Source organism: Hipposideros armiger, unplaced genomic scaffold, assembly GCF_001890085.2.
Source record: "Hipposideros armiger isolate ML-2016 unplaced genomic scaffold, ASM189008v1 scaffold_98, whole genome shotgun sequence".
In the NCBI taxonomy this organism is placed as follows: Eukaryota; Metazoa; Chordata; class Mammalia; order Chiroptera; family Hipposideridae; genus Hipposideros; species Hipposideros armiger.
The window spans coordinates 4038149-4062840 of NW_017731448.1; the positions used below are offsets into that span (position 1 = coordinate 4038149).

General features: G+C 39.6%; 1 protein-coding gene across 1 annotated transcript in view; it reads left to right on the forward strand.

Annotated features, from left to right (window-relative positions):
* DNAH5 (dynein axonemal heavy chain 5) overlaps positions 1-24692 on the forward strand; it is a 212920-nt gene that overhangs the window by 174792 nt on the left and 13436 nt on the right. Inside the window, exons 64-74 of the mRNA XM_019646195.1 lie at positions 2868-3111; positions 4102-4216; positions 4721-4911; positions 9203-9324; positions 11147-11296; positions 13457-13702; positions 17719-17938; positions 19268-19473; positions 20084-20287; positions 22068-22283; positions 23880-24092. Of these exons, the coding sequence (XP_019501740.1) occupies positions 2868-3111; positions 4102-4216; positions 4721-4911; positions 9203-9324; positions 11147-11296; positions 13457-13702; positions 17719-17938; positions 19268-19473; positions 20084-20287; positions 22068-22283; positions 23880-24092 (2127 nt within the window). The remainder of the gene's footprint in view (positions 1-2867; positions 3112-4101; positions 4217-4720; positions 4912-9202; positions 9325-11146; positions 11297-13456; positions 13703-17718; positions 17939-19267; positions 19474-20083; positions 20288-22067; positions 22284-23879; positions 24093-24692) is intronic.

A 24692-nucleotide genomic window follows, 5' to 3' on the forward strand; every position in this document is an offset into this window, starting at 1 on the left:
TTTTCTTTTGCAGCATCTGTTCTTCCCACTACCTTCCTTAATCTGCTCATGGTGCTGAATTGGCCCAGCCTAGACAGTGGTGAGTGGGTCTGAGTTGGTCTCTGGTGCTTTCTGGATGCTTCCTACCATCTAGTGACTCAGCTGAGAAGAGCCTATGTCTGGGCTATATGGATACAGACACAAAAAGTTTTATAAAATCCAAATTGTTCCTTTGACTTCAGTGACAATTCAGCCTCTCTGACTGTGATTACTTTTGGGTGATTATAAACATAAAATATCAACATAAAATGTTATAGAGCCAAGAGGGGGCTGTTGGAAGCTAGGAAGATCCCACAGCTAGGAAGTTGATGTTGGAAAGCATCTAAGAAAGTCCCTTAAATGTGGGGCTGAAACAGACGGTGAACCTCTTGTCAGGAGGAGTTGTGCCTTCTTCACTGTTCTGTAGGTTCTTTTTGTGAGAGGTGGCTTGGAACAGCAACTTACTAGGGCAGAGAAAGGCCATCTTTCTTTGATTCCATAAACTCGCCAGCTGCCCAGTGTCCTGGGAATGTGGGCAGCGAGGAGCCTTGTCACATGGGATCTGGTCTCGTGAGTGCTCAGCTGTACAACCTGCCGGATCTGCAGGCTTATTTGCTTCTGAAGCAGATGGAAGCCTCAGAGCATATGAAAGCAAGGACCTGTGAACCGACTTTACTCTCTTCTGTGTGCTTCAAGGCAGTCGTTGTAAATGTGTGAGCTGTTCAAGTTCACATCAAGGCCATATTCAGTTGTTGACCTGATTGATGTACCTGTGAGTGGATTTAGACAGCCTGCTGTTGGCACCGGAAGGTGATGTATCGAGACCATTTTAAACAGGCAGCAAACCAGTAGCCCTTCAGCAACTTTCCTTTAAAAAAAACCAACCCAATTTCTTAGGCTCACTCTGACCTTGATCCTAGAGAGCAAGTCAGAAACTCAAAGAGAACTATGTACAATTAGGAGAAAAATACTAGTATCAATTAACAGTTTCTACTGGTCACACAATACGAGACCTCAGAGGTCCTCATGCTCAGAATTCGGGATGAACACACAGGTAGATGATTTACTTCCTGTGGAGACAGAAGGACCTGAACTTGAGGGAGCTCACATGAGAAATACTTTAATAAAGACACTAAACAGACATTGTTATCACCAGCTCACTGGTGGTAGAGAAAAAAACATCTTTTCTGAGTTTTGTTGTTTGATCTTTCTATTTTAATTACTAGCACAAAGTACAGAGGGGAAAGAATCTTTGGGAATGAAAGTCTGGGTGATACCTTAAAAATGAGAACTCTGACAGGCTGGCATCTGTTTTCTTTTATTGATTTCAAAACTTTGGCTACAGATACCATTAATGTACACAGAGAATTTTAGTTTTCATTTGCATCTTTGTTGAGCCAGTTAATTTTTGATCATTTAATTAATAAATAGCATGTTTCATGAAATTGTACCAAATCACTGCTGTACTTTCTTACTCATTTTGGGGGTACTTTTCATATTATCACTGTTTATATAAAAAATTTACATTGTAGCCTTAGTTATGTAGAATACAGAGCACAAATGTTTATCGCTCCCTGTGTGTGCATGTGTGTGTGTGCGCGTGCGTGTGTGTGTGTGTGTGTGTGTGTGTGTGTGTGTGTGTAAGAAATAATCTCGTTGGTGGGGAAAATACTTACAGACAGAATTATTTTGATTAATTTTGCCCCTTCATATTAATTTGAAAAAGAACTATCTTTCTACATATTGGTGGAACTAAAGTTATGGTTCAACAGAAAGATGTTTAAATACAAATTAAAATATGCCTAAAACCTTATTCCAAAGTAGGTTTTTCCATTTTTAAATCTTGAATGAAAAGCAAACAGCAATTGTTCTCTTGTCTTTCAGAGAAAACTTTCTCTCCCCACAACTATTGTCCTGTCCTAGTTTTTGGCCACTAGTATACCTTGTAATACATAGTTTGCTTTCATAACCTAGAATGTCCCTTTAAATTGTACTGTTTACTTTAGAGTATATTATTTTATCAGTTTTAAACTTTGGGGGAAAAGTACTTCTTAGCCTTACTTTAATTAGTGTTAATGATGGCATTAAATTGATCTCAATAATGTTCAAGCTTTTACTTACTATTTTTGAAATCAAGAATTGAATAACTTGCTCCTTATTTTATATATTACTAATAACTGTGTTTATTTTATTAGTAATGGTTTTTTTATAAGCACCATGGAGGCCTCATTTTAGTCCCTATCTGATAGTTCTCCAGTGGAGACCAGATTGGAAACATAGGTTGCAACAGGTTTTGCAAACTGTGGTGAGAATTTTGGACCTTTCCAAATATCTAAGGGAGATCCCATGAATGACCAGGAGCAGAAAAGGGGGTTATGGCAGAGAAAAGCGTCAGCAGGAAGACCTGCTATGGTCAGAGTCGTCCACCAAGGAATAATTAAAGCCTCAATTAGGGCAGTAGCTATGTAATTGGACAAAATGGACAGAAGGAGAATTGTAACGCAGGAAGACTTCATAAGACTTGCTGTGGTTTTGGGCTTTGACAGCCCATGTTCCCGTCCCCAGTAGACACGAAAGCGTGCATTATTAAGGGCAAGATTAGAAAGTCCTTTTCTTTAAGTCCCTTTCAACTACTGCATTATGCTTTCACGATGATACGTGGAATTCTAAAGTGTGATTTATGTTGTGCCAACTTATAGTTTTGTTTTTCAAATGTCTGTATTTTCTGCAGTTCAATATGATAACTACAGTACAGGAGCTTGAGGGCAGCCCTGTAGATTAGCTTTATAAGGAATGGCCAGGCAGTAGTTGTTAATTAAGGAAGAAAATATATTTGTGTAAATGAACAGGAATTGGAGAAAGAAAGAACTCATCTCATGGAAGATGTAACTGCAAACAAAAGGAGGATGAAAGAGCTGGAAGATAATTTGCTTTACCGTCTGACGAGTACCCAGGGGTCCCTGGTGGAAGAGGAGGGTCTCATCGTTGTGCTGAGTAACACAAAAAAGACAGCCGAGGAGGTGACACAGAAGCTGGAAATTTCTGCCGAGACGGAAATTCAAATTAACTCAGCCCGGGAGGAATATAGGCCTGGTGAGTCTGGTAATGAAAGACAAATGTCACAGGAAAATGAAGCACGAAAGGATGAGAATTAGAGGAACTGAAGGAAGTGAGGACATCATGCAAGTAATTGTGCAAAGTGAGGTGGCTATTTTTGTGTTGTGGCATTTCTATTCAGTAAAATGGAGATGAAAAACATTTCTAATGATGTAAATTTCCTCCATGCTTGTGTTAGTTGGTAAATCTTTTAAGGTTCTTATTAACTTACTTTAAAACTGGAAAGTAAAGAGGGAGGATTTTTAAAGAACATCTGACAACTCTAGTGGAATCCGAGGAATTAGTGAAGAATTTGGGGCTGTTCACTAGTTGGTTATTATTTGGCACCAATATGCCAGTATTTTATTTGTAGTCTTTGTATTAGGGAGGTGTTTGTCATGGGAGCCTTTGAGTCTTATCCACCAATTTGCAAATTGGTGTTGGTCATTAGTTACTAGAGGAGCCTGCTAAAAGAATTCAATCTCCTTTAGCAAGGTCATTTCTCCTGAAAAAATAATTGAAACAATATTATGTACTGGTGGAGGGTCAGGCGCGTCCTCTTTGTGACGCCTTGTTTTGCCAAGTCGAGGCCAAGGTTAGGCACGGCTTCTTCATGGCACTTAAAAATGAGGTCCTTCTTAATGTCTACACAACTTGCTGGGGGTTAAAACCTTTGATATCCTTTTAGTTGTTTTTTTCTACAGATAAAAAAAGTCCCCAGTAAAATGTACTTACAAGGGATCTAGAAATTCTAAAATGGAAAGTACCATTTGATAAACACAAATAGACTACTTACACAAAGCCTGTATATAAGTAAGAGTTAAATACACAGGATGAGCAGCAGTCTAGACTCCTTGCTGGAACATAGTCATTGATGAGACATAGAAACAAAACTTGCGATTTTCCTTTGGAGTTGAGGCTGACCTGTGCTCGAGTCGCCTGTTTTCCACCCTGGTCATATATGCAGCCTTCCTCTCTGTCTTTCAGTCGCTACCCGGGGCAGCATCCTCTACTTCCTTGTCACCGAGATGCGCCTGGTGAATGAGATGTATCAGACTTCGCTCCGCCAGTTTCTCGGCTTGTTTGACCTTTCCTTAGCCAGGTGCGTCTGTGCTCAGGAAGCCACGCTGAATTCTGTATCCGTGGCCTAGCACAATGACTTGTGTTTCTCACTTCCTTTCCCTTTGCTACTGAGTCTTATTATTTGTCTCTAAATCTAAGATTAGCGTAATTGCTAGCATGTGAATAAGTTTTTCTCATGTGTCATTTTATGCTCAGAGAAAGAAATTATTCATCCACCAATTATTCGTCCGTTGATTGATTCCCTTGTGTTTCACATGTTTCTGTGAAACAAGAAAATTCCCAAGACATTGTTGTGCATGATAATACCCTGCGGGAGAATTGATTTAGATGGTGTGGAGAACCCGTCTGTGCTATTTCATGTGGAGAGAATGCTTGTTATTTTAGTTTTAGAAGGCATACCCTCGATGTGTAAAAGATAAAAACTGGCCCTCCAGAGTTACTTTCCATTCAAGATGCTGTTTTTATGGACAGTTGAGAAGGGCAGGTGAGAAGGGCAGCCTGATTTAAATGTTCTCCACTCCAGGTCCGTCAAGAGCCCAATTACAAGTAAGAGGATTGCTAATATCATTGAACACATGACCTACGAGGTCTATAAGTACGCTGCCCGAGGGCTGTATGAAGAGCACAAATTCCTGTTCACCTTGCTGCTTACCCTGAAGATCGACCTCCAGAGGAACCGGCTCAAGCATGAAGAGTTCCTCACGCTTATTAAAGGTCAGTACAACAACAGAAAACGTGGTGCACAGGTGCAGGTGTGAGAATTAGTGTGAAGGTCCTGTGCATATTTTCTTCTGGCGAGAGGCGTTTCCTTGAAGATTGTATTTTCATGAGGTAGTTTATTTGTTCATTTACTGTATGCATATTTACTGAGCATCTATTGTGTGTGCTGGGGCACAGAATAGCACTTGGAAGACATCAGTGAACAAAAAAAAAGAACTTTGTTTTTGTAGTGCTTACATAGGTTTGGGGGGGAGGTACCATAAAACAGAAAAAAGTAATAAAACAATAGGTAAATTATATTGCACATGAGAAGCTAGTAAGCACTATGGAAAAAGACAAGAGGATAAGAGAGATGGGAGTTACAGGGAGTATGAGGTAGAAGAGCTTTAACATTTTAAATGGGATATTTAATGGGATCTCTAATGGGGTACACCTACCTGAGAGATGGACAGGTAAGCAAACAGGGGACATCCTGTTGGTCCTTGGGACATTCATAGAGGAAGAGCATTGAAGGAAGAGGGGCTGGCATCAAGGCCTCTGGTGGAAGGAAGCGAGTAGTATGATGGAGGGAAAGCAAAGCAAGCAAGGTGACCGGAGTGGAGTGGGTGAGGCGACTGTGCCCTCACCCTGCTGACGTTTATCCTGCATGTACTGACGCATTGCTCACAGACAGGTCCCGGTGCCGCTGGGATAAGACAGCCCAGTGGAAGGCTGGGAAACATACATTCGCTGTCACATCCTTGACTGTCCGGACAATAAATATTTAAAGTAACTGCAGAAATGAGGGCAGGGGTTTAAATGGTTTTATCTACTACACCGTTCTAAATGAAGCCTTTAAATATAAGCCATAATTTTATCTTGTGGGTGGGGAGGGATTTTCATGATTTCACCTGGAGAGTGGATTTGTGGAGGAACTTGCAGAAGACCCTGATGGGGACATTAGGGAGGGGGTGTAGGTCCGCAGTCACATAGACAAATGCATATTCATGTTCATACGTATGCATATGCATACCCATCTCAGAGCAGCTACTAAGACTCATTCAGTTAGACTTGAACTTAGAAATAAGTGTGATTTATGGATGCTCTCTCTCTCTCTCTCTCTCTCTCTCTCTCTCTCTCTCTCTCTCCTCTCTCTCTCCCTCTCTTCCTCTCCACCCCCTCTTTTTCTCCCTCTCTCTCCTACTCTGTCTCTTTTTCTTTAATTCATTGTCTCTTGCACCCTTGCTCCTTATTTTTTTTTATGTTATTTTCCAAGTTTCCTAAAGTTGAGCATGTGGAAGATGAGTGATCTGGAGAGACACCACCTTAGATAGTACGTAGGGGTAGGAGCTGCCTTCCACAAGAGCCCGTCATGTATTACTGATTTCTGATCTCAGCACTCTGGGCCTCTAGCTGACTGACCTTTCCTAGGGGAAAGTTCCTGACATCCTCAATTAAGGCATGAACTGCATTTTCCCATGGAAATGACATTGAGCATGGCATCGTGGTCTGGTTGGAATACTGTAAAGTGTGTTACAGTTTGGTGTGATGATAACCAACATGGGAGTTCGCGTTAGGAAGACTCGAAGGGAAAATAGTGGCTTCCCACTTTTTTGATAAGTGGTCTTGAGCTGTTTTTTTTTAACTTTTTCAAACTTCAGTCTCCTCAGCTCAGCTGCAAAACAAGGACAGTCACATTTACATCATAGGATTGAGAACCACACCATTTATATAAAACAACACATAGAATATGCTCAGTAAATGATAGACGTTGTTACGTTATCTATAGCATTTTAGTTTATTTTAATCAGTCTGAGGCTTGCAGAGGTTAGGCAGCTTTTTGTGGGCCTTGGGCATTCGACAGCTATTTGTTATATTACTTTATGAACCAGAGTTTCAGGAGATTATCCTTTGATAGTTATGTTGTTGAGAGCTACCCAAGGATGTGACTTCCCTCTGTAAGGACTTGTTTGAAAATGTTAAATTCACTTGTTTGAAAATGTTTTTTAGAGAGCAGCACTGTTTTGATACTGGTCGTTTAATGTACTCATCTCTGAGGTGGAAAAGGATCAGCCTAGATGAGTTTCTGAGTCTGCCTCAGCTATGCCATGTCCTGATTGTGTGGCATAACTTGCCTAAGTCTTCCATTATAAGCATGCATGACGCCAGGGTTTGAAGAATGAAGGAATGGCATAATTCTGTCATCTTGAGGAGTTATTTTGAATTATTTCCCTCTCAGCTGTTTATTCGTCAGGAATCCATTTAATCTGGTGCCGTATTATCCAGGGATATGTCCCCCCTGCCTATTAAAATCATTCTTTGTGGCCCCTTGTACACTTTTGAGCTAGGGAAGAGATTCATGACCCAGTTGCCCTCCACTAAACAATGAATAATGCTTTGGCTGCAAGGAATGTCCTTTCCTCTCCATGAATTAGCTTCTTCCTAAGCCTCTGGTGACTACCTTATTCTTTTCAGTTTGGTGGAAAATAGATGGTTTTTGTAGAAATTGATGTGACATTTTTCAACCCAATGCTATTGTCCTTAGGTCCTTAACTGCTCCCTGGCATTAAAACAATCTGTTTTGATTTTATGAGCTAATATTTTTATTGAAATGGCTTCAAGGCCACACTTACCTTGTTGGAAATATACTAAGATGAATTTGGCAAAAAAATAGCAATTTAGTGGGGCACATAGTGCCTGGCTAAAGTAGAGATTGGCTCAATAAATACCTTAAATATAATTATTTGTTTATGACCCACTCTATTAAAAAAAGGATTCTAAAGGTAGCCAAATGCGTTGGTTGTATTATTTTAAGAATCATGCTTAGAGCATATTTTCCCTGAAAGACTTTAATAGATGTTATTTATTAAACAGTATATTTTACACCATTGCTAACTCTGTCTTTGACTCAAAATATGATTGTTCACACATTTAGTTTTTCTGAAGTGAGCCACAATAACATTTTTTAAAATGTTTATTCAGGTGACAATTGTTAGGAAAGTTACACAGATTTAATGTGTACAATTCTGTAATACATCATCTTTATAACACATTGTGTGTTCACCACCCAGAGTCAATTCTCTTTTTTTAAAAAAAAATATTTATTTTTTATTGTTAGTTTCAGGTGTACAGAACATTGCAATAGTTAACGTTTTCACCCTTCGCATAGAAACAACCCCCCTCCCCATCTACTGCCCTCCCACTCCCGATATCATCCTTATCTATTACAATTCCATTGACTCCATTCCCACTCTCTACTCCACGTCCCGTGACTATATGTATATATAATTATAGTTGACATACATTATTATTCAACATCAGCTCCAGAAATACAGTGCGGTGGTCAGGCCTCTACACCGACTATGAGAAATGTAAACAGAATAGTCTCAGTTCTCTTTCCATCACCATATATTTGATCCCTTTACCCTCATCTACCACCCCTTTCCCCCCTTACCCTCTGGTAACCACTAAACTATTGTTTGTGTCTATGAGTTTTGTTTCTTCATTTGTTTTTCTTGTTCTTTTGTTGTTTTCAGTTCTATATACCACATATCAATGAAATCATTTGGTTCTCGACTTTTTCTGTCTGACTTATTTTGCTTAGCATTATAATCTCAGGATCCATACATGTTGTCACCAATGGCAGTATTTCATCTTTTCTTATGGCAGAATAGTATTCCACACAATAAAATTTTTAAGGTGTCATGTGTTCTGTGGTGCTGTGTGAGCCTGACCTTAGGTAAATCATCAGCAAAAAGATAGGAGTCAGTACCCAATGGAAATGTTTATTGTGCTTAGACTGACCAAACACAAATTATATGGCACAGGGCGCTTGGGGTGTGCTCAGAATGGATGTAAATAATGTTCTGATTTATAGAAGAGAACTCTTCAAACACATGTAGTGCTACTGACATTTGTAGAGAAAGTTTCTCCTTAAAACGAACTTGTGCTATCATTGAGTAGTTCTTCATTTTGACAATAGCTGCTCATTTAGTGACCCTCTGCTTTGTTCTCAGTCCTGAGCTGGCTTGTCTCAGACTGTGGCCAATTGGAGCTAGAACAGAATCCAGCATCTGCTTGGCTCCAGACCCATACTGATGATTCTCAGATGTGTTTTTGTGAAGTCATCTATTCCTTTATTAAATTTTAAAGTTTGTTCATCACTATGATTTATATTTCTGAGCTTAAAAAATGTCACGGTGGTAAAATAATTGAAATTAAAATAGCTTAAGGGAAAGATTTTATGAATAGATTGTTCTATGGTAAAGAAGGGAAATCTAATAACCTTATGTGTTTAATTTTGAAGGTGGTGCCTCATTGGACCTTAAAGCATGTCCTCCTAAACCATCTAAATGGATCCTGGACATGACCTGGCTGAATTTGGTGGAACTCAGCAAGCTTAGACAGTTTTCAGATGTCCTTGATCAGGTAACATGTGCTTTGAATAAACTTATGATAATATTGCAATGAGCAGCTTTGTAATTTATCACCAGCTACAACAGTTGTGGAAGAGAGAGATTTCTTAAGTGGTATGACCTTGGCTTCACCTTCCTCACAATTCACTCACACTCTGGTAAAGCACTCCACCCACTGCAGACTGGTCTTGCAGGAAAGAATTATTTGCCCAGGAAGTTTAACTGATGCTGCCCTGTGTCCTATGTTAGTATCACCAGCTGGAGATTCACAAGTACAAAAACTGATAGACTCAATTAAGTAAAATAATTAGATATATTTAAGAGGTTTAGCCTTCTTTCTAGAGATGAAACAAAAAGAAATCTGAACAGCCTGCCTCTCAGTGCTAAATATCCTTCCTTGCCTCTTGTTCTTCTCTGTTTCTTCTGCTTCTCCTGTCACATTGCCTTAGCTAGGCATCCGGGTATAAATCTAATGTGAACACTTGGCCTCTTATCTTTAGACATTATGTCCTTTCATACTCAGCCAGTTGCTGATGAATTGTGCATATGTTGGGATCATGGAAGTTGAATATAGAGAGTTGAATTGGGATAAGCCAGGACACAGGTTTTTGAAAATCACATGACCAGAGAGAAGTCACATTGACAGCAGGGTGACTTTATTTAGCTACAAGTTGAAGGCTTTTGTTTTTTAACCAGAAAATGTTGTAGGGTTGGTTCTTGATTTCTCCAGTTTACGTTGATTAGAAGCTTAAGTTCTGCTATATGTTTATGTTTTGGCTTACGACTGATAATTACCATGTAATCAGGGTACAAAACATTCTTTTGAGTTAAATACCTTTCATTTGGGAGATTCTGATTTGCTCTGGCTTATTCCCTCACGGGATGATGTCTAGTGACCTTTGGTGGACCATTATCTATTATTGAAGTTGTTATCTTCTGGAAATTATATCTTATGCCTGCAATTTCTTCTCATTATATAGTCTTTCATGATTGAAAGAGGTTATTATTTTTTATTCTTACATGATACTTTCTAAATATAAACCTGGAATGGTTTTTCCTTTGATTAGACCACTTAGAAATACACTTGGGGCTTTAATAAAAGGGACTATACCAGAGAACATAAGATTATATTTATCTGTAGAGGTTATTTGTTTATTCTGTTTTTGAGATACTTACCCATGTAATGTTCATCTCTCTTTGATTTTTAAGCTCCAAAGAATAATGGGCAATGTTCTTTTCCTCTTTATTGGTTGCCTAAAAGAAACAAGTGTCTGATTATTTATTTGATGATGATATTAAGTGGTATATTTCAATAGAGTATTGGCCAAAACCAAAAAAACCCCACTTAATTCACTAAAAAAAAAAAGAAAACAAAAAGACATGTATTAAGTGCCTTGTTTTGTTCCAAGAGTGGTTCTAGAAAATGAGGAAACAAGTGAATTTGACTTGGTTCCTCACCATGAGAGGATTTCATGGAGCAAATCAGATAGCCTTAAAATAATGAAAATGAGTATTGGTTTCTTTATTCTTTACAATTTTGTTACCACAATGGCATAGAAGAAATTAAAGAACGAACAGACCCATGACTCTCTGTGCTTCAGAAGGTAGCTGTTGGCTGGTGTGACTCCAGACTGACTTAAGAGCAAATCACATTTGATTGCAAATTCTCAAACTTTTGGGCACTAGAATATAAAATTAAAAAAAATAATCAAGGGATATCATTCACACATGTCTCTGTCTGGAATGGTCAGAAGATTTGATGAAAAGTAACTATGAACTATTACTGAAAGATCTTTCCATAATGTGACACATTTCTTAATCCCTTATATTTTCAGATATCAAGAAATGAGAAAATGTGGAAAATATGGTTTGATAAGGAAAATCCTGAGGAGGAACCTCTTCCAAATGCCTATGATAAATCTCTTGACTGCTTTAGGCGCCTTCTTCTTATCAGATCCTGGTGTCCAGACAGAACCATGGCCCAGGTAAAAAGTACCTATTAATGAGGAAAGAAGACTATTTTTAAGGAGAGCGTCCTGTTAAATTTAAAGAGATATTTAAAATGTTAATCCCCACAAGAAATTTCTTGTAGGCTTTTATGTAATTTTCTAGCAATAAAAGGTGGAAAGTGGAAAACAAAACAACAAATAAATGTACCAAGGTGTAGATTTAGGCTAAATGATGTAATAATCTTCTGTGGTCCAAAAGGTCCAAAAGGACTGAATGAGAAAACCATATTTTTAAGGTTGGCATGTAGGTATAACATAAAGGTAATGTATATTTTCTTGTATCATTTTTATATTAACACAAAAATGATATGACTGCTCCATTTGCTAGCAGTAAAACAGTATTCCCTTAAGTAGGGAGAACGTGAAGGTACTGGAGGTGGGGGGCGATAGTGGGGGTTGAGGGGGCAGAGGGACAGAGATAGACTATAGAGGAAACAATGCATTCGCAAACCTGTATTCATTTTCCCAGAAAGTGCCACAACCTTGATGCAAGAAAGTAGGTTGGCCTAAAGTTCTTTGAATTGTATATATCGTTTAAATGTGAATCCTGCCTCCAAAAGACCCATCCTTTCAAAGACCTTTACTCTTCTGGCCCCCCATCATGGAAATTCACTAATTAAAAAGACATGCATGTTTTGCCTTTACAATGAAAAGCTTAACTCAAATATTCAGCATAGGTTGATTCTTTAAGCACTTCCCCAAATAAGCCTAAGGAGTAATGTAGGCGGGGTTTATCATAGAATGTAGGGAATGTTCCCCTTTGTTCTCCAGATGGAGTGTTAAAACCATATGAAGTCACTATGTCACATTCACTTAGGTTCTGTGGAATAACGAAAACAACTAGATCCAGTGATTTACTGAGAACAGAAAAATGACGTTTGCATCTTAGGACACAGATCACTCTTCCTTCAGTTCTTGTTCTCAACTACATTACTTTTATTCTGCCCAAAGGAATTGTTAAATAACTGCCTTATTTAAGGGCAGTGTAGAAGTTTCAGTAGTTCCTTTCTCTCTTTCTTTTTCCTCCTCTTCACTTCCCTCCTCTCTCCTCCCCTCCCCTCTCCTTTCCTTTTTTCTTTTCTTTCCTTCCCCTTTTTATTAATTTTTTCATATAACATTTTATTTGGTTAATGCTGAAATTGAAATCTTCCATGCTCTTTTGTAACTTTGTCACCTTCATCCCAACTCTGTCATCGGTAGCCTGACAACAGCCATGGCTTCCTAACTGGTCTCCTGTAGGCCATCCTGTATAGTCTAGAAGAAATGGAATTAAAATTGTGTCCTTCTTTTAATAAGGGCTTCCATGGCCCTTATGACAACACACAAATCTTGAACCCAGTCTAGATGTCCCCTCTGGAAAAGTGTTCTCTCTTCTAAAGTTCTTATTCTCGCATTCGATTCCTTTTGTGATTTTGAACCACATACCTTTTGCGAAGCATGTAAGAAGGTCTACAGTAGACACGTTCAATCCCCACCATGTAAGAAGGTCTACAGTAGACACGTTCAATCCCCACCATGTAAGAAGGTCTACAGTAGACACGTTCAATCCCCCACAAAAGAGTGGCCCCTCGCATGTGTTACGCTGTGTCTGATGCATTTAATTTGCATTTGGGGGCCAGGCAGAAGAGGTGTAATGGAAGTGTGTCCAGAGATGACAAAATATATCTGTATTCATGAATCCCATGTCTGGTCCAACAAGAGGTCTCGGTGGGCCTCCATCCTGGCTTCTCCCTCCTGAAGCAGCTTCAGGCTTGTTCTCAGCATTTTGTCTGAGCGTGGCTGCTCACATCAAGGAACTTTCACTTGCCAGTGGCCAGAATGATGCGCTGTCAGAGTTTCAAATTCCTCACGTGTAAAATAGGGACAATAAAATCTACCCAGGATGATGGGAATACATTTTAATCAAAATAGTGTATTTCATAGTAATCATGAATATAATAATTATTACATATCGATCTGAAAAATCTATAAAGAGTTTTTGTAGATAATTGTAAAAGCCTCGTCCCTATTTAACTGGCAGGGTGACTGTGGACATCACTGCAATAATCCACCAAAATGAATTCTGGAAACCACACTGCACTAGACACTTGAAGGAGTTGGAACTAGTGTTGGTGACTTGTGTACTGTTTCTGGCAGGCCCGCAAGTACATCAAGGACTCCATGGGAGAAAGCTATGTCGAAGGGGTCATCCTGGACTTGGAAAGGACGTGGGAGGAGTCTGATCCACGGACACCACTCATCTGTCTCCTGTCTATGGGCTCCGATCCCACGGACTCCATCATCGCCTTGGGGAAGAGATTGAAGATAGAAACCCGCTACGTGTCCATGGGCCAGGGTCAGGAGGTCCACGCTCGCAAGCTCCTGCAGCAGACCATGGCGAACGTGAGGCCACATGTCTGCTTTTGTGTCATGTTGTTCATATTACAGGTTGTAGAATAATGGCAGCACAGAAAAAGACTACGGATTGTTAAGAGTTTAAATTTACATACCTGTTGTTTACTAAACAGGAAAAGCAGATCTGTTAGAACATTTTCATGGAAAAACAGATATAGTTTAAAACTTTTCCTGCTGAGCCTTGAATTACGGAAAACTTCCCCAACCAGAACATCTATTTCCCCTCAGTTAGCATAATGCTAAGCCCACACAGATTCCCAGCCCTCAGTGGGGTCCATGGTCCCGCCGCCTCCACCATACACTCCAGCCCCTCCAGCTGCTCTCTCGAAATTTTCAACTTCCCAGAATCCACAACACCGTGCCTTTCTTGAGTTCCAGAATGCATAACCCGTGCCCTGGCATCCCCCAGGCCTGGCCCAGATCCCAGAAGCAAGAGATCTGCCATTACCCTGCGGTGGTGCCAGAGGTTTCAGGAAACCTGGCCTGTTGCCTTCTAGGCTGGGGCTCCTAAAGCCCTTTGTGGGTTGCAAATTCTACAGCATACAGAGCATGCTACGCTCAGGCCTGGCCTGGGGCCACCAAGCACTGGACACCACATGACGACCCTGCTAATGAGATAGTCAGGTTCAGAGTTGTGGCACTTTCTGGGACTGAGGTTAACAGGATGCAGGAGGCCCTCCATTTCCTCTCTAGAACTCAGCCCCAGGACAAGGCACTCATGTGTTTGCTCTGGTCTCGCTCTCTCTGGGGTGTCCATCTCTGCCTGGAGGAGCCCTCCACCCCTGGGCCCCTCTTCCTCCACACTTTGCCCAAGCAAGGGAAGCGCCTGAACCACTTGGCTTCTTATTCTTTCTGGAGAACAAGCAGTCTTGGTTTCGATGCCTTTCTGGCCTTCTTTGGACCAGACCCCACTCCTCTTCCCCTGAGTCTGAGCTCTTCCCTGTATCTCAAGACTCCTCTGTGCCCTACAGAAAACCCCTGCTGCGGCAGAACTGGCTTTCTTCCCCTCCAACCCCAACCACTGGGCCAACCAGGAAACCACTGGGTTCTGGGTCCCAGCTGCTGAATGTTGAACCTTACCACTTGGCTACATGTTAGTCCCTTTCACCTGGTCTAGACCTGAACCCACTGGGTCTAGAACCTCCATATTTACTTCCAACCTCTTCCATCTCCAAGCTGTGCCCTGCCCCCAGCTTTGGTGCAAAAGAGTGGCCCCTCGCATGTGTTACGCTGTGTCTGATGCATTTAATTTGCATTTGGGGGCCAGGCAGAAGAGGTGTAATGGAAGTGTGTCCAGAGATGACAAAATATATCTGTATTCATGAATCCCATGTCTGGTCCAACAAGAGGTCTCGGTGGGCCTCCATCCTGGCTTCTCCCTCCTTTTGGCCTCCTCCCCCATCTTCCTCCCCCCTCTTCTTCTGTTCCTCCCTCTGCAAATTACTGTATTTATAACAAAAACTCTAACATTAGCAGGACACTTCTTGAATTTAAAATATGTAATCATGTAATTAATAATTATAGTTTCAGGCAACCAAATTAGAATTTAAATGGAATACTTTTAGCTTTTAGTTTATCCATGTTATCTAGTTAGGACCGTATTTCCCCATGTGTAAGATGCACCCTTTTTTGAAAAATTTGGGGTCTAAAAACTGGGTGCGTCTTATACAGTGGTTGTAGATCGTTGTCAAGTCGTTTAAGAAGTGTGGCATTTCAAATGCCATAGATGGAACTGAGGGCGAGGCAATATATGAAGACAGTGATTTGTCATCAGACACAGGTGAGGACAAGCTAATGGTTGGGAGTTTTGACAGTGATGAGGAGTTGTATGAATTTTATGATGAATAAAACTTGAGTTCAATAACTTTATGTAATACATTTTTTTTTCAAATTTCGGACCCAAAATTAAGGTGCGTCTTATACATGGGAGTGTTTTATACATGGGGAAATATGGTAGTTTAATTTCAAGAAAAATTTTAAGAAGTCTTTATTATCATTAACATGTTTATAACTTGTCAGAGACAATAGTTGGTTTTTTTTTAACGTTTTGTAGAAAAGGTTTGAGGCAATCTGACATAAAGAACTAACTACCCAAGAATAGCAAAGTGAATGATCAGTAAGAAGAACTCAAAACCGTTAATACAGAGTGCAGCACTAGAAAGAAATGACCTTGGCTACAGGATTCTGTGGGTGAACATTGAAAGTTCTCACCTAAGAAACTTAAATCAGGATTCACCTGTTTGCTGGATGAAAGGGAGCGACTGAAGCCTTTTTTATTACATTTTATATTTAGTTTATTTTTGTTTTGACTTGGTGATAGTATCAATTAAATTTTCAAAGGACAAAGTTTACTTATCCAACAGTGCTATATACTTCTGAAGAAAATATAAGGGAATATGTGAAATTTCAAAATGGTCAGTTTTATATGTAACTCTGCTAAGATTTTTAAATTTGGCGCTCTGTTTGTTTCTTAGGAAGAGAAATAACTCAGGCTGTACTCATTAATCTAAGTGATCCAAAGTTTCAGAGTCAAGAAAACAATTTAGGATTATGATCTGGATAATGTAGATGATTTTAGCAAAAATATTCTCTAGATCAGATAGAGTAAATTATTATTGCATGACCTAAAATTTTACCCATGTTGCTTTATACAAGGAATATTCTTATGTTCCTAGAATAATTTATAAAAAAGATCTGGCTTATTTTCTAAGATTCTTGCTCTTAAAATGGTCAAATTCCCCAGAGAAGGTTCTTCCACATTCTAGAGCAGTGGGTCTCAACCTTCCTAATGCCACGACCCTTTAGTACAGTTCCTCATGTTGTGGTGACCCCAACCATAAAATTATTTTTGTTGCTACTCTATAACTGTAATTTTGCTACTGTTATGAATCATAATGTAAATATCTGATATGCAGGGTGTATTTTCATTGTTGCAAATTGAACATAATTAAAACATAGTGATTAATCACAAAAACAACATGTAATTATATATTGTGAAATATTTATTTCTAATTACAAATAAATGAAATTTTGTCTTGAAGCATGGAGACGGATAGAGGAGCAGTGTCTCGGTTCCTAAGACCATTGAAAAGATGTGTTTTCCGATGGTCTTAGGTGACCCCTGTGAAAGGGTCGTTTGACCCCCGAAGGGGTCACGACCCACAGGTTGAGAAACGCTGATCTAGAGTGTATATGCGCAGGTACGAGCATTCTGGTAACTCAGTGGGAGATGGGAGGTGATAGGTCTCAAAATCAGTGGGTCAACTTTTTTTCACCTATTTTTCAGAGAGGTTTCTATCCACTTAATGTGTTGATGTCCTCCAGTCCAAGCGCTGTCTGTTCTGCCTTTTAAAGAAAATCGGCTCTCCGTCTTTCTTTAGGGGAGGCAGGGACATGTCAGCAGCTGGACTTTCAATCTTCTGTTGTTAGCTCCTCCATCTTCTTCCTGGATTTCCAGAGGGACCTCTGCATCACCTGTTATTGAGTGTTTTGGGAGTTATGTGGTATAAATCAGGTTAGATCTCAGCCTTCCCTGAATGCCAGTTGAGGATTCAGCTTTCTTGAGTTTGTAATGTTCTTCAGAATGTCTTCACCCTCATGTTTTTGTCCTTAAAAGTTCATGCCTTTAAAAAAGATCCCTTCACTGTGGTTTTCATGGAATTTGGTGAGGGAGCCAAGATAAACGGATATGTTCAAGCAGCCATCTTTACTCAGAAATGCTGTGATCTTTTTTTATATTTCACTTGGTTATTTTCATGACTTCTAATATGTATTATTAGTACAATTGGCTTGCTATATGCGGGACAAATACATGGAACAAGAAAAAAATGCAGCTGTTTCCAATTAAACATTATTATATCCTTCGATTTGACCTAGATTAATTTAAAGTGGTTAGTGTGATTTTCTGTTAAATTTCAATTACTTAATGTTTAAAGAACATACTAATTTAAATCTCTAGGAGAAATACAAAATGGCCTCATTTGCATTTACTGTTGTTGACATAGGGAGGATGGGTACTTCTGCAGAACTGCCACCTGGGACTGGATTTCATGGATGAGCTAATGGACATAATTGTAGAAACCGAGATGGTACATGATGCTTTCCGCCTGTGGGTGACCACTGAGGCGCATAAGCAGTTCCCCATTACACTCCTTCAGATGTCCATTAAATTCACCAATGAGCCTCCACAGGGCCTCCGGGCAGGACTGAAAAGAACATATGGTGGTGAGTCGAGGAACGCTTCCAAGTTTATGGGAATTCTTGTACTTAAATTGTTTTCTTAAGGAAATTATTAAATCAGAATTAGTGAGAATATAGTTATGGCAAATGGGACTATTATTTAACCTGATTGGGGGTGGGGGCATGGCCCCTTTGTCATGCTCTTTGTGGAATGTTCTGGCTCAGGATTTCCCACCTTACATTTTTCCTATTTTCTCAATATTGCTTTACTTTGGCCTATGCTGTTCTCTGCTAGACACCTACCTTTTTATGTTAACATCTAAAATGGATATTTTTGTCATTTATGGTCTTCATGCTCCCTACCTAAGATAGGACAGTAGACTCTTCCAAGAGGAGAGGCCAGATTAGAATTATGGCCTGCCTGCATGAAGCCATATGTCAGAATGGTAGCTAAGGTAGAAATCGAACAAAAGCAACAAAACCAGACCCAGATGCCCCTCCAGTCACAACTGGAACCGAGATTACTCTCTCTGCCTTTCTTTTCTCTGCTTCCTGGCTTCTGTCTGGGACTCACGGTCACGGAAGAGCAAGGACCTCGGAATCAGAAATCCTGATTCTGGTCCTTCCTGAACAAAGGCTTTGTTCTCTTGGGTGTTAGTCACTCAAATAGCCTGAGTTTCAGTTTTCTCTCATATAAAATAGAGACAATAAAGTCTGTCTACAACAGTAGGAATATAGTGAATATAATAATTACTATATGTCAATCTGAAAAACCTACAAAGACTCAAATTCTTGCCAATTTACAAGGTAATGTGGGGATAAAATGAATGTGGAAGGGTGGTGACAGGGAAAAAAGATTACCAAATGAAAAAAAATGTGAATATAACATAATATAATATAACATAATATGTATGCATATATAATTATTGTTTTGGGACTATCATCAGGTTGCAATAGCTTCTATATACACTACTATTAACAATCTACTATTAATTAAAACAGTGTATGTCCATGCCCAAGTAATAATATTGTAAATTTTATTATTGTTATTATTAAGTAGCAGCAGTAGTTGTAGCAATAGTGGTAACAGCGGCAGTATTTGTTTTGTTACCATTATTCTCCCGCCTCTGTTTTATCCCCACATTGTCTTGCTAGATTGGCAGAAACCTGATCTATGGTAGCAAGACCCTCCTCCCCTCAAATCTCTTTGCCGATTTTTCAGAGAGGAATGACCTCTGGACACCCAACAGTTAAATTATAGTTGTCATATGAATGTGATTAAAATAATTCACAATAATAATAACTTATGAAAGTAATAGAAAATGCAGAGGTTTGAGAGCTGATACAGTTTTTCGCCCAACTGACCCCAACCAGGTGTGAGCCAGGACCTGCTGGACATGAGCACGCTGGTCCAGTGGAAGCCCATGCTGTACGCAGTGGCTTTCCTGCACTCCACGGTCCAGGAGAGGCGGAAGTTTGGTCCCCTGGGGTGGAACATCCCATACGAATTTAACCAAGCGGACTTCAATGCCACAGTGCAGTTCATCCAAAACCACTTAGATGACATGGATATTAAAAAGGTATCGTGTGCACGCTGCTTCAGGCCACTGGTGATTGTGGGCCAGGGTCCTCGTGCTAAAATGATCCCGCAGATTTGGGGGAAATCCTGTACGAGTGATGCTTTTCTGTGCTTGCAAAGTCTTTATCTTTAACTCATATCAACTCGGGTCACACTGGGGTCTTGAATTCATTTTAAACACAAACAAATTTTGATTATCTTTTTCTTTCTCAAAGGCAAGTTGACCTTACATACAAGACAACCTAATGGAGTCTATTGAACGGAGGGGGAAAATGGGTGGGAAAACTTGTTTTTTAAAAATGTTTGAAAATGAAAATGAGAGTCTAGATTACTTTTGAAGTGTGTGCTTTTTAAAGAACTGTCTCAATACTCTCAAAAAATAAACATTTTTTTCTGTCTAAATTAATGTATGAAAATATAAATGAACCCAGCAAGAGTCTATTTCAAGTCATGAACATGAGTTTTGAGTAATTGCTCATGTTTGCCCCTTTAATTTTCTGTCTGTGCTTTTCGCATCACTGATGAAGACTGAAGGAAGGATGACAATTAACAGGGACAATGAGGATGAGACAGCAGTCAGTTCTACACAATTATTCTGTACATTTCCCCAGGGCGTCTCCTGGACCACCGTTCGCTACATGATAGGCGAGATTCAATATGGAGGCAGAGTCACTGATGACTACGATAAGAGATTGTTGAACACATTTGCTAAGGTTTGGTTCAGTGAAAATATGTTCGGGTCAGATTTCAGCTTTTACCAAGGATACAATATTCCAAAATGCAGCACCGTGGATAACTATCTTCATTATATCCAGGTTTGTCAATATCAGAATTGTATGTAGAGAGCAAATAGTCTCAGCATTTGACCTATTTGTCATTAATTTACACTATATATATTTCCTTTAAAATAAATTTTAATGGTGATACATAGTGGACCTTCCACTGTAAATGCTTTTCTTAATATGTTTATATTTGCCTAATAATTGATATGTTTATATTCGTTCTGAGTGTGTGTTTTGTGTGAATTCCTCCCCTCCTTTCTCGTTTTAATGTCTCAGCGGGGAATATTTTTGGGGGAGATGATAGATTGGGCAGATTGAGGACTGGGGACCATGCAGATCCCCTCGAGATCTCTACCTGTGAGGCTTCAGCTACCTCTACTAATTGCACTGATCATCTCTAGATTCAATGTTTTCTGTTTTTCAATGCACCTGCCTTGTCCCGTGACATCAGTTCCTTAATCCTGGCCTAATGGGCAGTGTTATAGGATGTTCAGGGACCCACTCTGTGTAAGAGCTTCTTCATTCAGGGCCGGATACTTCTTTGTAACGGGGGAGGGGATGGAGGCTGTCCTGTGCAGACTGGTTGGCAGCAACCCTGGCCTCCACCCACTAGATGTCAATAGCACCCCTTATCCAGTTGTGACAACCAAAACCATCTCCAGAGATGGCCAGATGTCCCCTGGGGGTGCAATATCACGCCTGGTGGAGAAACACTGCTCTAAGAAAGAATAAGATAGGTTTTGATGGGAAATTTGGGGAAAATTTTGATTTGTGTTTCAAGGTAATTACATTTTCTGTCTCTATACCTTAAATTTATTAGATCATTATTTAGCAATCTCCATTGCCTCTGAGATTTATCTCAGAGTGAACAAACTAAAGCACAACAGTCCCAAAGGCTAAATTTATTAGATATGCAGAGGTTCTGTGATAAATAAGTGTGATGAGTTTATCATATATTAACCACCTCTGTACTTTTATTAATTCAGATCAACAAATAAATGTGTCTTAATTGTACTATATGTGCCTTTAAATCATTAGCACTGAATGCAGAGGTGCCTGTGAAGGTATAAATTTAGATATGCCTGTACGTGTATTTATATAGACCTCATTTCACAACGAGTTTGAGGTCACTCATAAGAAGATATTATGTAAAATGGAATAAAATAAGGGACTATAAGGGAGGGAAAATATAAGCTAAAAATAAAGCTTAGGATGCATAAAAATAATGCTGAATTGCAGGTAAATTTCCTTTTATTGAAGTAGCTGAGGGATTTTTGCCTGTTTGTTTTGCTTGTGTCGCTTCTCTCCACCTCTTGTCTGTTTTGCTCTCTTAGTGCTGCTCTTTTTTCCTGGTCTTTCCACGGGAGAGTACAGTTCCCTTATTTGGGCCATAATAGCTAAACCTGTCACTTTCCGGGATCTTGAAAACATAGTAACTGTTAGTTATACATGTATTTAAACGACTGGTTTGAATTAGACTGGACTTTCAAAAACCAAAATACTCATCCATAGATCCCTTTCTATCCTCCATATTATAAAACAGGACGTTATCTCTTTGATTAAAATGCTTGAGGTATAGACGTCCAAGAACCTGGAACCTATTATATTCCTTAGTGTTAATTTTTTTTTTCAAGGCAACTTTTGTTTTTTGTTTTTTTTTTTCCCCGAGAAATTATTGCGATTGTAGCCAGACACAAATAAGACATATCATGTAAATGCTTATCCTATAAAAACACGTTATTTCCTAAGACAGTATAATTTAATCAGTGCTTATGTCAGCAGTCTGTGCTTACCTGGTGTGCTTGTTGTTCAGAGCTTGCCCACCTATGACAGCCCCGAGGTGTTTGGGCTGCACCCCAATGCCGACATCACCTACCAGAGCAAGCTGGCCAAGGATGTGTTGGACATCATCCTGGGCATCCAACCCAAGGACAGCTCTGGAGGCGGGGATGAGACCCGGGAGGCTGTGGTGGCCCGGCTGGCTGATGATATGCTGGAAAAGCTACCCCCAGACTACAGCCCATTTGAAGTGAGTTGAAATCCTGACAGAATGTCGGCTGTGGACGTGTCTGTTTGGTTGGGGGAATGAGGAAGGAGGAAAAAAGTAATTTTTCTGAAATAAAACAAAAAAATATTTCAAAACTCACTTCCTGGAAAACCAAAAAGAGAAGATTTTGAAACTATAAATGTGATCATTTCAAAATATAAATAGTAAGAAACCTGATGAGAATGTTAATATTCATAATTAAATTACAAGTGTGTACTGATGGGTTGGAATTCTTTTTCTAGAAGTTTCCCTTGGGGTACTTTACATTGTCATTTGTTCAAAGCAAAGTAATGTATTCTTAGAGTAAAAAATGTTATTTAAAATAAAAAGTGTTATGTAATTTAATGCACACCTTAAAATTCAGGCCTTCTTAATTTCAGGGAGTCTGTATTTATATCATTAACTCCTTGCAGTTTCTTCATCTCATGGGTATTAAAAATTGATTTGTCTTTTTAATATGCAAGTAACTGCTAAACAAATTTATGATTATAAAAGTTAATTTTTTTAGACATTTTAGCATATACTGTGAAAAGGTTTGCCCTGATAACATTTTTAAACCTTTGAGAAAAGCAAAAGTAACTTATTTTCCATGTCGTCTTAGATGACCTGGACTAACCATGTGACGGTTGTCACAGGGCCGCCATGTTTCTTTGTACATTTCCCCCTTTCCACCTGGTTGCAAGGGAAACCTGCAGCATTTCGTTTCTTTGGCGTCATATTATTTCCCACAAGGCAGGCCATTTTGGCTGCGAGTACTACAGACTGAAATCAAGGGCCTATTGCCAAGGGGATAATCTCCCCGGAAAGAAACTCTGATTGCTTGCTTGGAGAAAATCAATACTGTAATCAGCTTTCATAAACACCTTTCATTATAGTATCAGGAAACAGGTCATTCATGTCTCACAGTGGTCGAAATATTTATGAAACATTGAAATATCTAAAAATATCACAAGTCCATAGATGAATAAATATGGTAAGTAATGGGGTTTAGAAGCATCTCCGTCCTTTTGCTGAATTGGTCAGTGCTGCCTTAGGATAAAGTGACTCAGCCTAGCACAATAGCTGATTCATAGAAGATTCTCAATAAATACCTGTGAGATGCAAGTGATTGGGTGGGTGGGTGGAGGGAGGGATGGGTGGATTCTTTGATGGAAAACAGAAGTGTACTTTTCTGAAAACACAAGTGTACTTTTCTGAGGCAGCCAAAAGAAGGGTCGTGTACATGTACTGTGTACATGTCTCTGTGTGTCCGTCCAATGTGTGTGTTTGAACGTCTTAGGTCGGCAGCAAGTGAGTATTTCCCAGTAAGCGCAGTTGCTGTTCTGAAGACCGCGTGGTCGTGGTCATGTGTTTTCTATGTTTCTGTGCATTAAAGGCTGTCTGTTCTCTCCCACGTGGGATGAAAAAATCAGCCAGTCATCTAACAGATGTACCCTCTCTTATTTCTTTTCTGTTTTCTGGCAGTAAAAAAAAAAAAAAGCTTATCTTTATGGAATTCCAAATTTTGGGACTTTTTCAGAAGCCCCAGTTCCATAAACATGTCTAATTTTTAACACGTGCTGAATGTCTCTATGGCAGGTCAAAGAGAGGCTGCAAAAGATGGGGCCTTTCCAGCCGATGAATATTTTCCTCAGGCAGGAGATAGACAGAATGCAGAGGGTCCTCACCTTGGTCCGAAGCACCCTGACCGAGCTAAAGCTGGCCATCGATGGCACCATCATCATGAGTGAAAATCTTCGGGATGCATTGAATTGCATGTTTGATGCCAGGATTCCTGCTCGGTGGAAAAAAGTACGTTTACGTCTGCTCTGGTTCTGCCTAGTCAGCGTATTGTTGTGAATCCTTGCAATTGGCAAGTGGAAAATGTTGGACAATTTATTTAAAAGTGTTTTTTGGCTTAGGTACTAATCCCCTTGCAGTCCTGTATTTTTGGATTGTAGGGAGGGGAGGAAATTATGTAGCCTCTCCCACATATTAGGTGCTCTGCTGGACAATGGACATGCTTATTTCATTTAAATCATGCATTTTATTGCCTTCATTTTACAGGTGAGGAATTTGAGGTTGGCAGAGATTAGGCCTTTTCCCAAATCACACACCTAAGTTATCCAGGAATCAGAACTGAAACCCAAGCCCTTGGGCTTCAAAGCCCATTATGCTAGTTTCATAGAAGAGAAGGTTCTGAAATACACATTCATATCAAAAGTCACACCAAAGAGAAACATTTTTCCTTCCTTTGTAGATATAGGAGTATGTATATCTCAAGATAACAAGTGTGCTTACTGATTATACCTGTTGGTAATTGCGCTAAATGACAGATGTGGTTTTAAGATATAATTTTCTACTTGGAAAAGTAAAATGATGTCTGAGTGTCTTTTTAAGCAGGAAAATGTG